Source organism: Pristis pectinata, chromosome 8 (genome assembly GCF_009764475.1).
Source record: "Pristis pectinata isolate sPriPec2 chromosome 8, sPriPec2.1.pri, whole genome shotgun sequence".
Classification (NCBI taxonomy): domain Eukaryota; kingdom Metazoa; phylum Chordata; class Chondrichthyes; order Rhinopristiformes; family Pristidae; genus Pristis; species Pristis pectinata.
The window spans coordinates 88,679,925-88,700,394 of NC_067412.1; the positions used below are offsets into that span (position 1 = coordinate 88,679,925).

Sequence of the window (20,470 nt, forward strand, 5' to 3'; positions counted from 1 at the left end):
TTAAAAGTTAAAGGAGGATTATTGGTAAAATATAATGGGAAGGCACTTTGTAGAAAGCAACAAGATGGTTCCAATTTTTTTTTCAGTGGTTATTATTGCATAGGGAGAACTGTTTACTTAATTAGGAAAATGGAAATGCATGTTGATGATTTTATTGTGTACACTCATTTCATCATTTTAAGGGATCAAGATGGAAAATATTAGGTAGAAGAATTGAATTTTGGTTATATGTTCATTGTGTTTTAGATTAGCACGGTCCACATGATGCATTGTTTCTGCTGTGAAAGGCAGCAATATAATGGTTTATAATAAAATTATTAAAGCAGACCAGCAAATATTGAAGGACATGTACAGTTTTAATAATGTACATCTTTTTAAAGATGTTTAGCAACTCAGTATACAGCAGGTGAACAGAGCAAACATTTTAAAGTGTTGTTCAACTAATACAAAAATATATATACACAATACAAATAAATTATGTTAATGTCTAAAGAACACAACTCATAACTGACCCATTCCAGCACAGACTCATTCCATCATTGTTTGAAGAAGCCATCTTATAATAATCTGTTTGTCTCAACGTTCCACAACAGGTAAACTGAAACCAATATAACATTGAGGTACTTTATTATATACACTACAATACAGAAGTAGTAACAGACAAGACCAAGATGCAATAGTGTTAGATATCATTAAGAATACAATAAGATTGAGCTTCAAACACTGGAGCATCACATCGTGGAAAACTAAGGCCATTTCATCTTGGTCCCATTTATTTTTAATAATCAATCACTCCTTTATTATTACAAGTCCTTCTGAATTACAGCTACAAAGCCAATTAGAGCCCAACTTAACAACATAGCCAAACAGATTGCTGTAATATGTATGAAAATGTAGGGTGGCAATTATATACTTTGAAACAAGATAAGGCAAATGCAGATGATGATTCTTCAAGAGAGCAGTGAAGAAGAAAATTGACAGTGGCCCATTTATTTCACTAATTTAAAAAATTACTATTGCCACACATGGCCTTCAGCCAGTGAGAAAGCAAGTCCACTATTGGTAGTTGCAGGGTTTCCATCACACCCCTATGATGGTACAAAATTCAAATCAAAAGAACAAAATAAATAGGGAACTATCCTTGCATATTATACAACTACAATTCAAGGCTTACAAAACCATATTGTCACCAAATAGAGACTGATGTTTCTTTGAGAAAGATGCACAGTTCAAAAGCAATAAGGTTTAGAAAGACACACGTTAGAAATGTTGTGTTGACAGGTTGGTGGGTGTGGCTTAGTGATGTGTGTAGTGTTTTCTTTTATTTTCATATAGATGTGGATGTCTCTGGCAAGGCCAGCACTTATTGCCCATCCACTATTGTCCTCTGAACTGTGTGGCTTTCTAGGCCAGTTAAGAGCCCGGAGTCAGATTGGACAAGCATGGCAGATTTCTTTCCTTGGGCTTTCATGACAAAGCAGTAGTTTCACATTCTGATCCGAGCTTTTCATTTCCAAATTAATTTAGTTGCTCATATTTAAGGCTCCTCAGCTGCCAGGCTGTGATTCAACTTCAGGTGTTTCCCACCAGCAACTTGGCCAATATGCATTTTGATAACTGGAGGCCAATAACTACTGCCCCAATATTCATAAGGGTGTTCACCAAGATCCTGGTGACATGATTGGCTGAGGTAATCACCCTCAATGTCCAGCAGAAGGGATTTTTTTTTTATAAAGAGGCCACCCCCCAGATGCAATCAAAATATTGCTATTCAGGCCAAGAGGAATAAAAAGGACCTTTCTCCTTGCTTTTTTTAAAAAAAGCATTAACTGATTTCCTACTGATAATCATGAGTAGGAATGTCCTAAGTTTATTCTAAATTTTCATTGCTCATTAAAGGAAGAGTAGGGCAAAACCTGGGATATTTTAATTGGTTTCAGCAGTCTGGAATTGACAAAGTTGAAAATAAATTCCTTAGTCAGCAGGAACTTTTGTTGAAGAGTTTCAGTGGGAGAAAGAATAAGGGTGACAATCCCACTAAGTGCAATAGCCTTACAAGCAGTCCAATTGCTCTGTGGGCTGAAGTCTGATGTGTGAATTGTTGATTTAAAGCTGTGGGCCAGTACAGAAAGAGTTACTTGGGGAGAGGATTTGGAAGCCTTTCAGTTTGCCAACATGAATCTCTGTCCTGAGAAAGATGGATGGATAGACAGACAAACAAGAGTACCAGTTAGCCAGATTAAAAAAGATAATTGAGCTCTGCTGGAAATACTTGCATGTTTTGTTTCATTGTTGATTCTGGCTGATTTTTGCACACTGTTTTGGTTCAGATGTTGAGCAAAATGAATAAGATTTGGATTTGAAAATCAAAACAAAAACTGCAAATGTTGGAAGTTTGAAACCAAAAGAGCTGTAGGAGAGGTCCAGCAGGTGGTGTTGATTGAGAGAGAAAAAACTGAACTAACATCAGAGGTCAACCTGGTCAGTTCCAACACAAACAAAGTAAGTTACCTGAAGCTGTCTGGAAGGCTGTAGTGTGCCCAGACAGAAGATGAACTGCTGTTCCTCAAACTTGTGTTCGACCTCATTACAACAATGCAGGATCCCACAGACTGTTAGGTTAGAAGGGGACTGAGAGTTAAACTGCAGGCAACGGGAAGCTTAGTCTTGCCCTTGCAGGCCAAGTGCTCCACAAAAAAGGTCACCCAATCTGTGCTTGGTTTCTCCACTGTAGAGAAGGGCCACACTGAATACAGTTCACTAGACTGAAAGGAATGCAAGTGAATCACTGTTTCACCTGGAAGAAATTTTTGGGTCCCTGGATGATGGGAAGGGAAGAGGTCTAAGGACAAAAGGGAGTGGTTGGTGGGGATGGAAAAGCAAACCAGGGAGTTGTGAAGGAAATGATTCCTTTGAAACCTGGGAGGGGAGGGTAAGCTGCATCTCATTGACGGTGATCTCATTGCAAAAGATGATCCATTGAATAAGAAGGCTAATGGATGGAAAGTGAGTACCTGTGGAACTCTATACTTGCTCCGTTCAGGAGGAGAGGGGTGAGAACACAGGTGTGGGAAATAAGATGCAGTGAAAGGCTCTGTCAACTATGGTTCAGGATGAAGGAAGATATTGGAGAGGCACCTATGTTGAAAATCCAAATATGACACAAATGGAGGAACTGGGTGAATTGGAGCAGAGTCCTTAGAGGCAGAGTGGAAGGAAGTATAGTTGAGATGTACAATTCTAGTGGCCAAAAACTTTCTTTAAAAATTTTAAATCTGTTTTGGAAGTCATTGTGCATATTAAGGTTCAAATTTGTAAGGATATTTTTAAGACTCTGTCCAACTTTGTGCTTGTGTCAGTGGCTACCAGCAGGCTATTCAACTGAGTTCAATGTTGCTCTCACCTGATATTTCCACATAAGCACCTGTAGCAGAAGTTAATGGGAGCCCAAGCTAGGACTTCATTTTCCCCACCAAATCCAGAAGGTGCAAGAAAATTGCAATCCTTGGGCCACTAAATAAGTTCCCAGAAACTTGACCTTGTTATTCAATATTGCTGATTTTATAGCAAAATATTTACTTATTGGGTTTTCAGGGAAGACGACCATATAAAACAATTTCATGAATAGAAAGCTTTGCCATTTAGCCCATATTTTTTGGTTCATATGTTCCCACTCTGGAGATTCAGCTTCACCATGGTTTAAAAACTAATATTTGTACAGAAAAGGCCAATATATAATGGCTTGCAACTTTGGTCTTAGAACCAGTTTTGTCCATCCACAAAGGTTTGTTATTAAAGGTGATGTTAATTGCTGAAAGGATTTTTTTTCCTCCTTCCACTAAAGTTTTATTTTTAAAATTATATTAGGTAATTGCAGGATGTCCCTTTTGGCTACTTGGGCAATGTAACCTTCATGTCACAGCACTTTCAGGATGCTAACATTTAATATAATTTCCATTCACTTCTTCATTTAACAGTATGCAAATTGAATTTGGGTTTGTGATGTTGATTTTGTGCAATTCACTGCAAGTTGTAACATTTCATTCAGTCACAAGATGGCAGGAATGAGATATTTTTCCATTTTAGTTTGTAACAATATCTCAGAACGACAAAATGTTAAATGTTCGAAATGTACCAGATTGGAACATTCCAATGGTGCTGGAAATGTAATCCATGTTTTCGGGAACTAAAGGACCACAAAGCTAAGACTAATAATGCGACTCCAGTTACAGACGTGCAGCTTATAACCACGGGCACATGCTTAACTTTTGTATTCCTCCCACCATAGAAGTGTTTCCAACAGCACCACATTGGACAGCTGCAGTGAATTACAAAGCACATGATTCACTGGCATCCTTTCAAGAAAAGTCTGGTTATGAAAATGACAGATGAGAATCAAACCTTTTCTCGAATGAATGTATAGAGAGTTTCTCCAATCTGGAGAGTCTAGAATTAGGGGGCAGAGTCTCAGAATAAGATGCAAGAACTAACATGAGTAGAAATTACACAGACTGTTGTAATTCTTTGGAATTCACTATGTCTGAGGGCTCTATCTCTGAATATATTAACGACAGACCTTGGGTAACCAAGGAATATGCTCACCCAATGCAAAAGTGCAAGCAATTGTTCATTTCACTATGCGAGGCAAATTTTAACTGCACTAAACAATTTTTTATTCTTAGATCTTTGCTGAGTTTCCTCCAGAGGTAAGTGAAACTCATTGAATGGCTTCTCCCACACTTCTGGTGACACGAGAGGTTGATTCAAGAACAGGCCACTATTGTTCTTTTCTGATCATTCACAAGAAAAAGGTCCCTTCTTCAAGACCCACTTGTCTGGTTCATTCCTCTTGCGTTTCTGCTTTCATTTTTGCATGCCTTCAACACCAGCCAAATGTCCATTAAATCTGAAAGGGTGCTGCAGAACAAATTGAGTTATTCCAGTCCACTGGGAGAAGGGTGGACTGGGGGAATCAACTCTGTTAATAATACTCTGTCACTGTTAAACACATTGGGAGAAATGGATAGCTGAGACTTTGTTACAAGGCTGACAGATTTGTGCCAGTTTCAGTGGTTTTTCGATACAACTCAATGCAAGTCACGTCCGTTCATAGAAGTACATGTCAGGAAATTGGGAATTGACTTAATTTGGATAAATGAAATAAACTTTACTCTGTAGTCTCATTTCCTTACGCTGTACTTCAATATAAATTTTACATGACATCGTTCAGGATACAGCCTTGTTTTTTTTTGTTTTACCTCCTGTACTCCAGTCCCTCGCTTCCCACACCTATGGGGACTCGCCTAGTCTCACTGCTCCAAAGAAAGTTGTATGCTTACTCATGTTTACAACTGTATCTTCGTACGTCATCTTGACTGTGATCTTCTGCCTTGCTTTGAGTAGGCACACCCCAGCTGTGTAGCAGGTATTGAACTTCGACTTGCGGTTTTCAAGGCTGCGCGTGCACTGCAAGAAAGGCTTGTCGTCCACAAGCATCTCATGACTTGCGAAGTCAGTAAAGTTAATGTAGTAAACCTGAGGGGAAAAATCAAAGAACAATGTGTGAACCATACCCTTAATGTACAAAACAGTCAGCTTGTACTTGGGACTCCGATATGAGTTACAGTATTTGGTCTTAATGATATGTTGTCTATCCTGTTAGAAATGTCTTTATTTTTTTGCCTGTGTATTGTGAGGAAGGAGTGTTATTTTTATGTCTGGCTGAAGTAAATACATAGAGTAGCATTTGTTAACTGCAACAATCAGATTGGCAAGTATCAACTTTTGAAATACTGTTGGAGCTAAGATCAGCCGTCTCTACATAAAAAATATATCAAAGGTTTAATGGGGCTGCAGTGATTGGCTTCAATTGGAAAAGCAAAAAGAAAATGACTATTAAAGATGGAAACAAATAACTTGTAAACAGGACATTCCATTTTCAACTTCATTTTCTACTAACTGTACTACTCTCTGGAAATAATCTTTTGGAAAGATTTAGTTGCTGGCAGGCCATTGACATCACACTTATCCCTCACTCAAAGGGAAGTGCTTTTACACTGTTTGCAAGTACCTTGGCTTTTGCTTGCCATCATCCCAGGACCCCCTCCGCCATCCAAAACCCTCCCTGTGTGGAGACTGCTGTGATTAAGTTCACACTATAGATTTGTAGCGTTAAACCAACTCCCAAGCAATGTGGCTCAATTCTACAAAGAACTAAAGTATCTGGTTTGGCCATTGGCAGATCCAGATAGCAGAAGTTTGGTTAGACTGGTAATTATAGGAACAAAAGGTTAAAAGTTTATATACTTTTCTTACTCCTAATTTTCTGCTTGCCAAACCAAGCAACATCAGGATCCAGGAATAAAGTACCCTCAGTTTTTCCATTTGGCATTCTAGCTAAATAAATCAAAGGATCGGTTTTCTTTGGGAATGAAGTATTTCCCACAATCTGGAAACATGAACAGCAGCATGTGCTACTTATGGAATGGGGGATAGAATCCTATTCACACAATCTAGAATGTAGTGACTTTGTGCTGGGTGAATTAGTACCCATTGGAAACTTCATCCCTTTGTTTACAGGTGAGGTTTTCTTCTCTCTGAAATGTATTTTTTCTGGTGTAAAATGATCCCAACTGTAGAGCAACAAGCACAATTTCTAGTGATGTTTTCAGCTTCACGTATCTGAGAAACAGCAGTTCTCATTCACAGAGCAACCAGATTTTTGCTGACCTTGTTTACCCTGAAACTGTGCTGCTTAAAGGTTCAATGAGATCCATGACCTCACGTGTGTTTTGACAGCTTTGCCCTGAGGTTGCATTCACTCTCATCTTGGCTTCAGGATCCTCCCATGCTGTTACATTTCAGTTTACTGCTCATGGCTGCATTGTTAGGGTCACACAAACTCCATGGTCAAGGAGAGGAGACTTCATCTACTTTTCCTTCAGCCCACAGGGGCAGACAGATTCAATGTGGGCATTTGCCTGAATTGCAGGCTTCTCCAAAGTACAAGTGTTCAGAGAATGCACCTATGCTGTTACTGAGACCCCAACTTGCCAACAGCACCCAGTTCTAGATCATGGCCCCCATGCACAACGATCATGCCTCCTGTTGGTACTGTTCTTCCTCAGCCTCTCCAGGTTCCTCTTGTCTTCCTTCCTGGGAGCCCTCTCCACCCCACATTCAACCATTGTAGCAACACTCCCCAATAACTGGAAGGATTTACTGCTTGTATAGTGGCATGTCCCTTTAAGAGCTGGCTGCAAAGATAGCACCTGTTCTGTTTCATGGTAACAATTGGGAGACCCCGCAACATGTCGAAAGGGAATGCCATGTTGAAACCAACAACGTCCGTTTCACGTGGTGTTACACAGCGATGCCCAACAGCACTTGCAAACCTCTCAATTGCCCGATTCACTGTTTATCCAACTTTCACTAACAGCATTAGGATGACCCTCGACACTGTTTGAACAGCAGAAAAAGTTGCACAGAGCAACTTCCAGGTACAGCACTTTGAACAAGGCACTTAGGGCTGAAAGGCAGTGGAATCTCAGAACACAAACGAGTCAGCTGATAATGGTTGTTGAGCTCTTCAGTTGTGAATGCTCAGAACATATATTGGAATGAAGCAATCACCCTGTTTTCCAGGGGTCTGCCTGCACTAATACTTTTTAGTTCCAACTTATTCAGTAATGTACAACTTGTGTGCACGGACTGGACTCGTACAATTACAACACTTCTTAGTTTATGACTCAACACAAAACTACTCCAAAATTGCAGTCAAATAATTCTACAAATCCTGCATTTGTTATTTTTGTTTTGAAAGTGATATCTTATTTCTCAAAAACCTGCTAATTCCTGTAAGTAACTTAAAGATCTGGAACAACTTACTTCAATATAGTGCATAGAAGGTGGAAAAACAAAGGTTCGAATGGATTTCCTCAATGTATAAAGGATGGAAGGTCGTAGTAGTAGAATTAAGCGAGAGAAACCAAAAGCTGAATCAAAAGGACAGGATCTCATTGGTTTGTAAAGGTCCTGGTCACAAGGGCTATGGGGGGGGGGGGGGGGGGGGGGGGGGTTGGGGTAAGATGGCGTTAAACATATTGGATGGGAGAAATAAAGATTTTGGGGGGGTGGGGGGGGGGGGTGGAGAAGCAAGATCAAGACCATAAGTGCAAAGCTTCTGCAGGTGGCTAAGAAGTACAAGGCATGTGGGTACATTTTTTTTTAACTTCTCTTTCTCCTCCTCCAGTTCTAATGCAACCTAATGACAAGCTTTTTGAGATAAGCTTGGGTTATCAGTGGCTCCCAAATCCCCCATGTGAATCCTCTGGATTTTAGAGGATCGGATAATTTGCATCTCGACTCACACTGTACAAGTCTTGGCAAATAAACTGGATCATATTGTCATGAAAACATTCCAAAGTAATTATTAGAGCTCCAGCTAATTTATAGTAATCTTTGAATTAATCACAAAAGAAAACTTTGCAGATCGGCCAGGCACTAATGCATTTATTTAAGTTTGATCCTTGTTTGCCAACATTCTTCATTGTTGCTGTCTTCAATTTAAGGAGTGAAGTTTGACATTCACCATAACCACTGCTGGTAATGATACAAAAAACAGTTACAATAGACTGCACTATCCCTTCTGTTCTTCATGGGCTTTATCAATTCTGCATGTTGCCACTTACCTTGGCTGTATAAGCAGCTTGCTGCCATTGTTATACATTTTATATTTTAAGAGCAAACAAACAGACTTTTCCCACATGGTTTTCCCAGATATTTTTGCACCTACTGCTGACAAGGTCATCCTGCTCCCTTACACAGTTACAATGGTAGTTCTCCCTTACTAACAGCAACAGCTTTTTATATTGAATTTTTATCACAGCTAAAAGTCCTAAGACCCCCAAAACAATTTTAACAGTGTGTCACATTGGCAGATTTTGGCCCAAACTAATTAGGTTTTGAAGACACAAGAGACTTCAGATGCTGCAGTAAAACAAAATCAAACTTCTGGAGGAACTCAGCAGGTCAGGCAGCATCTGTGGAGGGAAAGGAATGATCAACGTTTTGGATCAAGACCCTGAATTAGGTTTTGATTCTTTTTATTTTTGACACTTGAAGAGGATAACCAAGAGAGACAAAATCAGGGCAGGTGAAACACAGATCTGACCCAGTTGAACGTTCAGAGCTCAGAAAATGTGGAGCTTTGACATGAGGGCACCAGTGGGCCAATTGGAGATTCTCAACAACCAAACACAGTAGAGGACAGTCCAGGTATGGTGTGACCACAGGAAGGGAATTCTGTGCCTCTAGCCAATGGGCCAAAACTTTATTTACTCAAAGTTAACAGGAATTTCAAATAGAAAACCCACTCGATAAAAAGCAAGTGCAGTATAAATTCCGTCACCTTTGTAAAGTTCTCAAACCTTCTGTGCAAATCAAATAAAGATCAACTGCGATGTCCAGAATGGATGGATGTTCCGAACAAATGACAAGAAGGACATTTATGACAACTGAGAGAGGGAGAAGTGAAGAAGAGCAAATAAAACTTTTTTTTTAAACTTTATTTATACAGCACGGTAATGGGCCCTTACAGCTCAATGAGCCTGTGTTGCCCAATTACACCCTGAATTCTGAAAGAAAAATGGAGGAGGAGAGCAGGAATGAAGACATCAGTTTTGCGAACTAACCAGTACCTTACTCCAGGGTGGTCAGTTTCAAAAGGTTATGACACTTTAAAAGCTCAACAATATGGGTAACTAAAACTGGCTTCAGAGATGAACTGAAGGTCATTGGGTCAGAAGGGGTGATCACACTATTCTCTTCTGATGGGGAGTTTAACAAGGTTTTCACAAGGCTGGACTATCTGTGACATTTCCCAGGCAGGACATCAAATGAGTAAAAGTCTTCTTTGGTGGTCAGGAAGAGGGCAGGTTCCAGTCTATAAAGAAAAAAGGTGTTTTATTTCCTTGACAACAACTCCTATAAACATCATGGATGTTACTTTGGAAAAGGTAGTGAAGATTTTTAACTGGATCTTGGCTTCCAATGAGAAATACCTCTAATAGTGGCAGCAGGAAGCAGATTTATAACTACTGGCCCATTGGATTGATTGGGAAAAAGACAGGAGCTGCTCTTGAAGATCAGGTGCCTCCTATCTGAAAGCCCAGCAGCTAAGAGGGCATTTTGGAAAGCAAGAGAAGGTATGTAAATGTAGGTCAGGGGAGCTTGTAACCTCAGAGTGGCCCTTAGCAGAATAACAGAATGCACTAATGACCTTCCTGGTCTTATGATTGCAGCTCGTTACAGTAGCAGATAACTAACTTGCTTCAGTTTTAGCACCTGCTTGCCTAACTTTTGCCAAACAAATGTCCTTAAATTAAACCCTACAAGTTTTGACAAAAAAAGGCCTTTATTGCAATCATGTCTCTATATAGCTCTGCATGTGACAATAACAAGCTGTACTTATGAAATGTTGTTAATGGATAAAATATTTTGGCATTCTTCTCAGAAACAGTAATCAAACAAAACTTGACACCCAGTCATGCAAGGAGATAGTCAAAGTGGGAGGTTGTAAGGATGATCTCAAAGGAGGAAAGAAAGAAAGAGATGTAGACATGTTAGGGAAGGAATTCAAAATCAAAGGCCCTTGGCAGGTGAATCCTATGGGGAAGCAACAGAAGAATTGGAATATTATTCTCACTTGTACTGAGGTACAGTGAAAAGTTGTTTTGCATACTGTTCATACAGATCAATTCATTACACAGTGCATTGAGGTAGTACAAGGTTAAAACAATAACAGAATGCAGAATAAAATGTAACAGCTACAGAGAAAGTGCAGTGCAGGTAGACAATAAGGTGTAAAGTCATAACAAGGTAGACTGTGAGGTCAAGAGTCCATCTTATCATACCGAGGAACCATTCAATAGTCTTATAATAGTGGGGTAGAAGCTGTCTTTGAGCCTGGTGGTACGTGGTTTCAGGCTTTTGTATCTTTTGCCTGATGGGAGAGGGGAGAAGAGAGAATGTCCAGGGTGGGTGGGGTCTTTGATTATGTTGGCTGCTTTACTTGAATTGGAGAGGCTTAAAATGGAGGTACAAAAATCCTACAAGATCTAGGGTTTAAACACTTCTAATAGGATAGGAGAGAGCACAGAAGGATTTGTAAACTACAGAGCAAATTGTAAAATTAAGGCTTTGCATAATAGGTACATTGCAGGGTAACTAGCAGAGAGGTGATGGCAGAAAAAGATTTTGCTGTGAGTTATTGTATTTATGAAAGGCCAATTGTATTTCACTAATCTCCAGGAGTTTGAAGATGTGAGAAGTAGAATAGATAAGGGAGTACCTGTGGATGTCGTGTGTTTAAACTTTCAGCAGGCAGTTGATAAGTTCCCATATGGCAATAAAGCTGGAGAACATGGAATTGTGGGTAATATATTGGAATGATAGATAATTTATTAACAGGCAGAAAACAGAGTGAGAATAAACCATCTCTCTCAGGATGGCAGGCCATGATTATTCGGGTACCTACAGGCTCAGGTGCTTGGAGGTCCCAGCTATTCAGTCTACATCAGTGATTTGGTTAAGGGGATCAGATCCCCAAGTCTGATGTTGCTACAAAACTAGGTGGAATTGTAAATAGGGAGTGAGATGTAAGTACATTCAAGAGGATATAGACAAACTATGTGAGTGGCTGGAACACATGGAAAAATGTGAGGCCGTCCACTTTGGTGCACGAAACAGAAAAGCAGAATATTTTTTAAATGGTGAGAGATTGGGAAATGTGATGGTTAAAGGATCGTATGTGTCCTTGTGCACAAATCACTGAAAACTAACATGTGGGTGCAGTGAGCCATTAAGAAAGCAAATGGTATGTTGGCCTTTCTTGTGAGAGGATTTGGGTACACTGGTAAAGATATTTAATTGCAATTATTTAAGGCCTTGGTGAGACGGCACCTGGAGTATTGTGTAGTTTTGGTTATCTTACCAAAAAAAAACACAATATAATTCTACAAGAGGGAGTGCAGCAAAGGTTCATTAAACTGCTTCCAGTGAAGGGTGGGTTTCTCCTGCAAAGAGAGATTGAGTGGACTAGACTGAATACTTGGAGCTTAGAAGAGTGAGAGAAGATCTCATTGAAACATACAACATTTTTACTGGGGTCTACAGGGTGGAAGTCTTCCCTGGTTCAGGGGTCTAGAAAAAGGAGGTATAGTCCCAGAATGAGAGGTAGGCCATTTAGGACTGGAGTGAGGAGAAATTTCTTCACATGGAGGGGTGATGAACCTTTGCAATTCTCTATCCTGGAGGGCTGTGGATGCTCAGTTATTGGGTTCATTCAAACCAGAGATCACAAGATTTCTAACTATTAAAGAAATAAGGTTTATGGAAATAAGAGGAAGTTGGATCTGGACTGGAAGATCAGTCATGACATTGAAGAATGGCAGTGCATGCTCAAAGGGCCAGACTACTTTCTCCTGCACTTAATTTTTCTGTTCTTAGGACAGAGGCAGGTTTAGATGACTTCAGATTTATAAAGGACAGGCATGCATTGGAATTACCATGTATTGAGTTATCAAAGGCATTTAGTCAGGATTACAATAATCCATCCCTAAAGTACAGAGTTGGTTTAGGGTGAACTGAGCTATTGACTGTGACAAGCAGATACAAAATACTGATTTGAGCCTCTGGTGGTGAGCTATTTCACTCTGTCAAATTCAGATCTCTATTATAATAGTTTGGCATCTTTATTAGATAGGATTCAACCTTCATGTCCAAAAGCAATTATCACCTAGATTTTTTCCTTTTCTCCTCAAAGTATTTAATCTCATTGTTCCAGGAATGTGAGTAGTAATCAACACAAGAAAATAGGAGCAGAGGTCCTTCAAGCCTGCTCCATGATTCAATATCATCATGGCTGATCTACCCAGGCCTCAACTCCCCTTCAGTGCTAGATGACAATTATTTATCCCCCAGTTTAGTCCAGGAGTGAATGGCAGGCTACATGACTGTTCAGAGCTTCAGGGCCTGGACTAATCTTGCCTCCATTTTAGGACATCCCATAGATACTTCCTCGCAGTAGTCACTGAATCCTGCCCCATCTCACCCTTCACTGCACAAGAGTACTGCATCAACACTGCAGCTGTCTTGGTTGAAATCAGCACAGAGTTGTATGGCATGGAATTGGGCCCTTTGGCCCAACTGGTCCATGCTGACCAAGATGCCCATCTAAGCTAGTCCCACTTGCCCCTGTTTGGCCCATATCCTATCCATGTACCTGCCCAAACAACCCGTATCAACCATATCAACTGGCAGCTCATTCCACATACTCACCATCCTCTGCATGAAGAAGTTGCCCCTCAGGTCACTTTTAGATCTTTCCCCTCTCGCCATAGCTTGATATACTCACCATATAGTCCCATCTGAATGGGGAAGTCTAATGTAGATAAGATGGCTGCTTTGCTAAACACTTCCATTCAATTAGGAAGCATGACTCTGAATATCCAGTCACCTGTCACTTTAATACTTCTCACTCCCCTCTGAACCTTCTGTCCTTGGCCAACTACACTGTAGCATCAAAATACTATGGAAGTTCAACGGACAGCACTTCATCTTCCCGCTCAATACTAGTTCAACTATTTCAGAGAATGAACATTTTCAGCAAGTGTTCTGCTTACATTTTAGGTTTGCAATATCCACAGCATTTTTATTTTGTAATTTCAGATAATTTTCCCAATTATAGCTCGTGCTGTATTTTCTTTTGCTGCTTGCTTATTCCATTATAAATTCTTTTGCCTTGCACCATCTTTTCTTTCCATTTTTCACATCTCTCTTTTAATAAACTTGAAAATGTGATATTCCGTCCCCTTGGCCAAATCATTGGTATAGATTTTGATTAGCTGGTGTTCAAGAATCGATCTCTGCAAATCCCCTAACTCTACACACTCTAACTTTGTTGACCAACCTCCTGTGTGGGACCTTATCGAAAGCCTTCTGAGTATCCAATAGACCGCATTCACTGGTTCTCCCTTACCTATTCCATTTGTATATCCTTGATGAGCTTGTTAATTAGCCAAATATGAGTTATCTTTCATAAATCCAAGCTGCCTTTGTGCTATCCTTTCATTTTTTCAAAGTGTTCTGTTGTTATATCCTTGGATCGTCTTTCACCATTCTATAAGATTGTGGCTGAGTGGACTGTAATCTCAACTCTGTTTTCTTGCTGTATAAGTATGTTGGCTCATGTGATTTAATTCCCTTGATAGTATGGTCTGTTTTCTCACCACTCCCTTCATTGGAGCTGGGAATGAGAGAAAAGAAGTTAGTTTTAAGATGCAGAGAAAGTGGGGGGAGGTGGGGGATATAGATAGGGCAAGGGGAATACCTATGATGGGTTAAGGCCAGGGTTGCCATGGGGATAAGTTGTTAGTGAGCCAGTCACTAGTGACAAAGAGGTGTGAGGCATTGCTAATGGATAAGGAGGGGGAAGAAAGTCAATATTAAAGATGGATGATTTACAGTAAAAATAGCCAGCTCTGATGTAGAGTTATCTGAAGGTGCAGAATTCAATATAGAGTCCAGAAGGCTGCAACGTGCCCAGATGGAAGAAGTGCTGTTCCTCTTGTTTGTATTGGGTCTCATTATAAGATCACAGGAGACTACAGAGAGATGTATCGGGGAGGAGTGGACAATTAAAGTGGCAGGCAGTAGGAACCTCGAGGTCACCCCTGCGGACTGAACACAAGTGCTCCACAAAGCAATCGCCTGATCTGCACTTGGTGTAGAGGAGACCACATTGTGAACACCGGATGCAATACACTAGATTGGCAGAAGCCTGAGTAAATCACTGCTTCACCTGGAAAGACTGGTTGGGTCCCTGGATGGTGGGAAGGGAAGAGGGGGAAGGACAGGTATTGCATTTCCTGCAGTTACATGGGGAAAGTGCAGTTGGACAAGGAATGGGGATGGAAGAACTCTGAATTTTCCAAGCATCACTTAGCTGTGGATTGACTATTATATATGGATATATAAGACTGATTAAAAGTTAAGATATTACTCAATTAAGACATAGATGTGGCATTTTTTTCCTCTTGGGGAATCCTGAGACTTTGGACCACTTCTTCAAAGGATTGTGGACGCAGACTCCTTGAAGATTTTTAAGGCAGAGGTACATAGATTCTTGATAAGCAAAGGGGTAAAAAGTTACCAGAGGTAGTCGGGAATGTGCAGTTGAGACATTCAGATCAGCCAGGATCTTATTAATTGGCAGAGAAAACTTGATGGTGAGTGGCCCACTCCTGATCCTGGTTGTATGTTTCTATATCAGTGATATGTTGTGTATTTGTTGGGTATAAGTTTTAGACAGTTTAGGATTTCCCCACAGTTGAAATCCACTGGGGTTTACAATTGGAACTGAATGGGAAAGAATGTAGTCATAAAATATGGGTGAATAATTAAAAAAAAATCCTTTGCATTAATTTCTCATTGGACCAAATAAGTTCCATGATGATATCGGAAATAAACTGATTTGCTGAATAAAAAGAAATTGATGAGAGACGGTAACCACGACACCTTCCAAGTTGGAATGATAGGATAGGATGTATTTCGGCACAACATGGTTGGCCGAAGGGCCTGTTTTGTGCTGTATGGTTCTATGGTCTACGGTTACCTGAACTAGCAATATGAACACAAAGCCAATGACAGCCACCAAATCCTACCCACACGCATACACCCGTGTCCACCACCCACCCCAGCACCCGCCCGCAACTAGTCATTAGGTCCAAGACCGTACTCACTTCTACCTGACTATAGATGAAGTAGGTGCCATCCACAAGTACCTCCAACTGTCCACTTCGGCTGTGTAACCGGAAGACCTTATGATTCAGCGAAGATCGGACCCAGTCAGCCAGAATACCACCTATGAGATCTCATCGTGAGAAGGGCAGTCACTCAATACATGGAAAAATATTCAGAAAAGTCCTAAAACACAAAAACTAACATTGATCTAAACAACGGTTTAATGGCCAAAAACCGAATGACCCATGCATGCAGCAATGAAATTTATCTGTTCATAAAGGGTCAAATGTCCAGTGATCTGAAACGTTAACTGTTTTTCTCTCTGCACAGAAGCTGCCTGACCTGTTGGGTATTTTCTGCGTTTGTTTCAGGATATTGTATGTTTCAGTAAGATCACTGCTCCTTCTTTTAAACTCTAAGGAATATAGATTCTAATTTCTTTAGCTACTCATGATAGGTCAACCTTCTTATCCCTGAATCAGCCTAGTGAATCTCTTTTTGACTGTCTCTAATGCCAGTATATCTTCTCTAATAATGGGACCAAAACTTTTCATAGTACTCCAGGTGTGGTCTCACTAGTGCCATGTACAACTGTAATAATACTTCTCTATATCTAAACTCCCAAGCCCCTAGCAATAAAAGCCAACATGCCACTTGCTGCATCTGCCTGCTATGTTTTTGCAATTCACACACAAGAGCGTCTCTTCCTTTCTACTTCATCTGCAACCTCTCTCCATTTAGATAATAATCTGCCTTTAGATTCCTCTTACCAAAATGCATGACCTTGCACTTTTCTACAATAAATTCCGTTTGTTGTCTCCCACTCATTCACTGTATCAGTATCCAGTTGCAAAGTCCTAAACATGCCCTCCCACCTACTTCTGTGTCATCTGCAAACTTGGATATCTGACTCTTTTCTCCCTCGTCCAGGTCATTAATATAGATCGTATGTAATTGAGGGCCAAGAACTTATCCTTGGAGTGTAAGGATAAAAGACTTCCTCCCCTGAAGGATATTAGTACCACATGAGAACATAGTAAAAACCTTGATGGGGCATTTTAATCTGATACCATTTGAGAATTTAGAGTTACAAGTTTGACACATACTGCGTGGGATCATGGGGAACAGTTAGCAAAATGTGGTCGGGTGAAAACCATCAACAAAAGTTCACATTCCAGATGTTTTTAAAATCAGTGTAACATGATTTCTTAGCATGCCACCTGGTAGATGAGGAAATTTGGGTGAAATTAATGTAGTGGACCTAATGTTTCTGGGGAGCATGTGAGATTACCACTAGCAAGGAGATGCTGTATACTGAAAGGCCTGGATAGAGTGGACATAGAGAGGATGTTTCCATTGGTGTCTAGGATCCAAGGGCACAGTCTCAGAATAAAGGGATATCCCTTTTAAACTGAGATGAGGAGGAATGTCTTCAGCCAGAGGGTGGTGAATCTGTGGAATTCGTTGCCACAGAGGGCTGTGGAGGCCAAGTCATTAGGTGTATTTAAGGCAGAGAGAGGTTCTTGATTGGTAAGGGGGTTAAGGGTTACAGTGGGACAATGGGGTTGAAAAAAATCAGCCATGATTGAATGACGGAGCTGACTTGATGGGCAGAATGTCCTAATTCTGCTCCCATATCTTATGGAGAAGACATTTGGAAACCTGAGCAAGGTTCCCACAGGATATAAGTTCAAGGTGTGAGCAGGGAACAAGTCCACATAGGTGGTAATGGTGGCATGGTCTTCCCCCTTGCAGATGAGTCATGTGGATGCTAAGTGTTTGATTGGGGGAGGGGGGATCCAGTTGATTACTTTATCGCAAAAGGGAAGACTGCGATAAAGATGAGATCCTAACCATGGAAGTTACGGGAAACGCTCTGAGTGCCTGGTCAGGGTGGCGAGCTGTTATGGCTGTCATTGGATGGGGCACATTGCATTGAGGTGCAAGCCACTGAGGAAGATGGCTGCCACTAAAGAAAATGGTCCCTATATACCTTGGAGGTAGGGGATGAGTTTGCAGAAGAGTCCTGGTGGGGTATAGAAGATACAAAAAAAGAGTCATAATTAGCCAATTTCTAGTTTCTAGTTATAGTTTACCTCTGTCCATTTGTTTATGCCTTCAATAACACAAAAGAAACCCATAAGCTTGACAACAGGCATGTTGAAATTATCCACTGCCGCATCAAATTCATCTCTGGCCACGAACAGCATATGTCTTAGAACCCAAGTCTGATGGCTTGGATCAAATTTGGCCCATGCTTCTATCAATCAGGTTGTAATATGAACAGAGATTAATTTGAAGGGTGGTGACGAGAGTTAGAAAATGAACAGTCTCTCTTTAATTTTTGTTTTAATACTGACTGGTATCACTCATTTTAGGAGACTGGAACTGTAAAGTCAACTTAAGGCACAATAAAGCAGTAGTGGGAGTATGGAGGAAGGTGTGGGGGAAGAATCTTCCATGGATGGGTAGCAATGGATGAGCTATCAAAATGGGTTGCACTTGCGCACAAAACCTTCATATTTTGCTTTAATCAAACTTTTATTTTGTAAGTAAAAATCAAAAAGTTACGTAAATCTGAAACAAACAGAAAATGCTGGAAACACTCCTTGGGTGAGGGAACATTTATGGGAAAAGTATCTGATGAAGTGTTGTCAACCTGAAAGATTAGCTCTATTTTACTTTCCACAGCTGTATCTGACCTGCTCTGTGCTTCTAGCATTGTCTATTTTTTTTTTAAAGATCTATATAACACAGGAACACTACATAGGATTGGTGGAGAGAGTTTGTTAGTGGCTAATGAAAGGTCACTGGCCTTGTTTTGTTCTCTCCTTTCTACGTGACCTGCCGAACATCTTTAGCATTTTCTCTCTTGATTTCAGATTTCCAGCATGACCAAAGTGACCAAATTACTGAATCATTCTTTGTCTAGTTGGTGCCCGCAACAATGAAATCAGGCATCTGGGCACACATACTGCTCTCAATGTCGTCAAATGCTGTGTGCAGAGAATAATTGCTCAGTTACCCTTGAGGAAAGCAACTGCACAGTTTATACCTTCTCTTAATCCCAGGGTTTGAATACAGCAGTGATCTGTGTCCTCCAGGAGGAAAAACACACTGTGTAATCTTCCTGTCTGGCGTACTTTGAAATTATCCCTTTGGGAAAGAATTCCTTATCTCCCAAGGTTTGTCCTAGAGCACACCTCTCTCCACTCCTACCGTCACAACAGAGGTTTAGGAAATCCTACTGGGAACTGAGTGCCCTTGGGCAGCAAGCAACCCAATTTCCATGAAAAATAAAACACAAACAAAAATCACCAACTTATAGTGTGGATGGGTAAGTCCATAACTTTCCTTCTGGACTCCTCCATGCACTTGCTCTAGGTGTAGTAAGTGACAGCTAAAGATTTATTTATTTTCCTGGCTCCCTGTGGTGCCTCCCCATTGTGGCAACTCTCACATCTCCAAACTTACAACTCTTGCTTTGGCCCTTCGTTCACAAAACTCCTGTCTGCCCAAACCCACTTTCACCACTATTGTCCTCCGATAGCCCCCAGTGTCTCAATTTTCCTTCCGGTTCAGGATTCTCCAACCCCCAGTACACTCTTTCTGTGACCACTCCCAGATCAAGCCATGGCCCTGGCTTGAAACCTGAAGTACTGTACTACTTTCACCACTATATTTCCACCTACTGGTAGGCTCACAAACAAAATGCTCATGCTGTGACTGTGCAGGCTCTGATAAACTCTAGACTCTGGTCTCAAATGTGCCTTGTATTCTTGAACTAGCTTCCTTAATACTAGAAAGAGCAAAGAACAACAGGAGTGATTTCACCAGTTAAGAACAGATGCTTATTTAATTTGCTCTGGAGTGTAGATTTAGTAAGCTTCAAGGGCTTCTTCCTTGATGAATGAATATTGGTTTAAGGAAGAAAAGGCTAGAGTTATGGGAGCATGATGGTCTCATGACAGAGGGTATCCCTTGTCTGGAATGGTTCAAAGTGGAGGATCAAACAACAGTAGAATCAGGGATCAGGAGAGAGACACTGGTGTCAGTATAGTATACTCTGTGGTATGACTGTGAAATATTATGGAAATTTACACAAGCCAACTGTACCAACTTTGCTGCATTGCCATCCCTGATTCTGATATCTTCTTGCTAGACCAAACTCATTGTTCTGGAAGGTCTCACCACCCCAAACAATAACCAAATATTACAATAACAACATTTAAAAGACATTTAGATAAGTACACAGATAAGGTTTAGAGGGATACAGGCCAAATGCAGGCAACTGGGACTAGCTTAGATGGGCACCTTGGTCGTCATGGACTGATTTGGTCGAAGGGCCTGTTTCTGTGCTGTATAACTCTGACTCTAAGCAGCAATGTGACAGTTACCAGAAAATGGAGGAAAGCATCTTGTGGCATGCCCCGAGTCAAATTTTGCCCTTGCCTTTGCTTGAAATGTGAGCTGATGGAAGTGTGACCTAATAATGGTGCAGTGAGCTTGGAGGGTCACCAGGGTCCACAGTGAACAATGGTTAGGGAGAAACACTGTTGATCACAATGAGATCACAATCAGGAACACAAACCTCCCCATTTACACTAATAACTAGCAGCCTCAACTTTTTTTTAGCGGTGAGTTTTACTAGCAAGTGAGACTCAAATGC

General features: G+C 40.7%; 1 protein-coding gene across 5 annotated transcripts in view; it reads right to left on the reverse strand.

Annotated features, from left to right (window-relative positions):
- Positions 1–337: 337 nt before the first annotated feature.
- eda (ectodysplasin A) overlaps positions 338–20,470 on the reverse strand; it is a 204,629-nt gene continuing 184,496 nt past the window's right edge. Inside the window, exons 7-8 of one of the 5 annotated variants that reach the window (XM_052021558.1) lie at positions 15,801–15,922; positions 338–5,535 (exon numbers count right to left, since the gene is read on the reverse strand). In XM_052021558.1, coding sequence (XP_051877518.1) covers positions 5,290–5,535; positions 15,801–15,922 — 368 coding nt within the window. In that variant the 3' untranslated portion in view covers positions 338–5,289. Of the gene's footprint in view, positions 5,536–9,837; positions 9,944–15,800; positions 15,932–20,470 lie in introns of those variants that run through there. The other 4 variants (XM_052021559.1, XM_052021557.1, XM_052021556.1 and 1 more) reach the window with 4 other exon arrangements.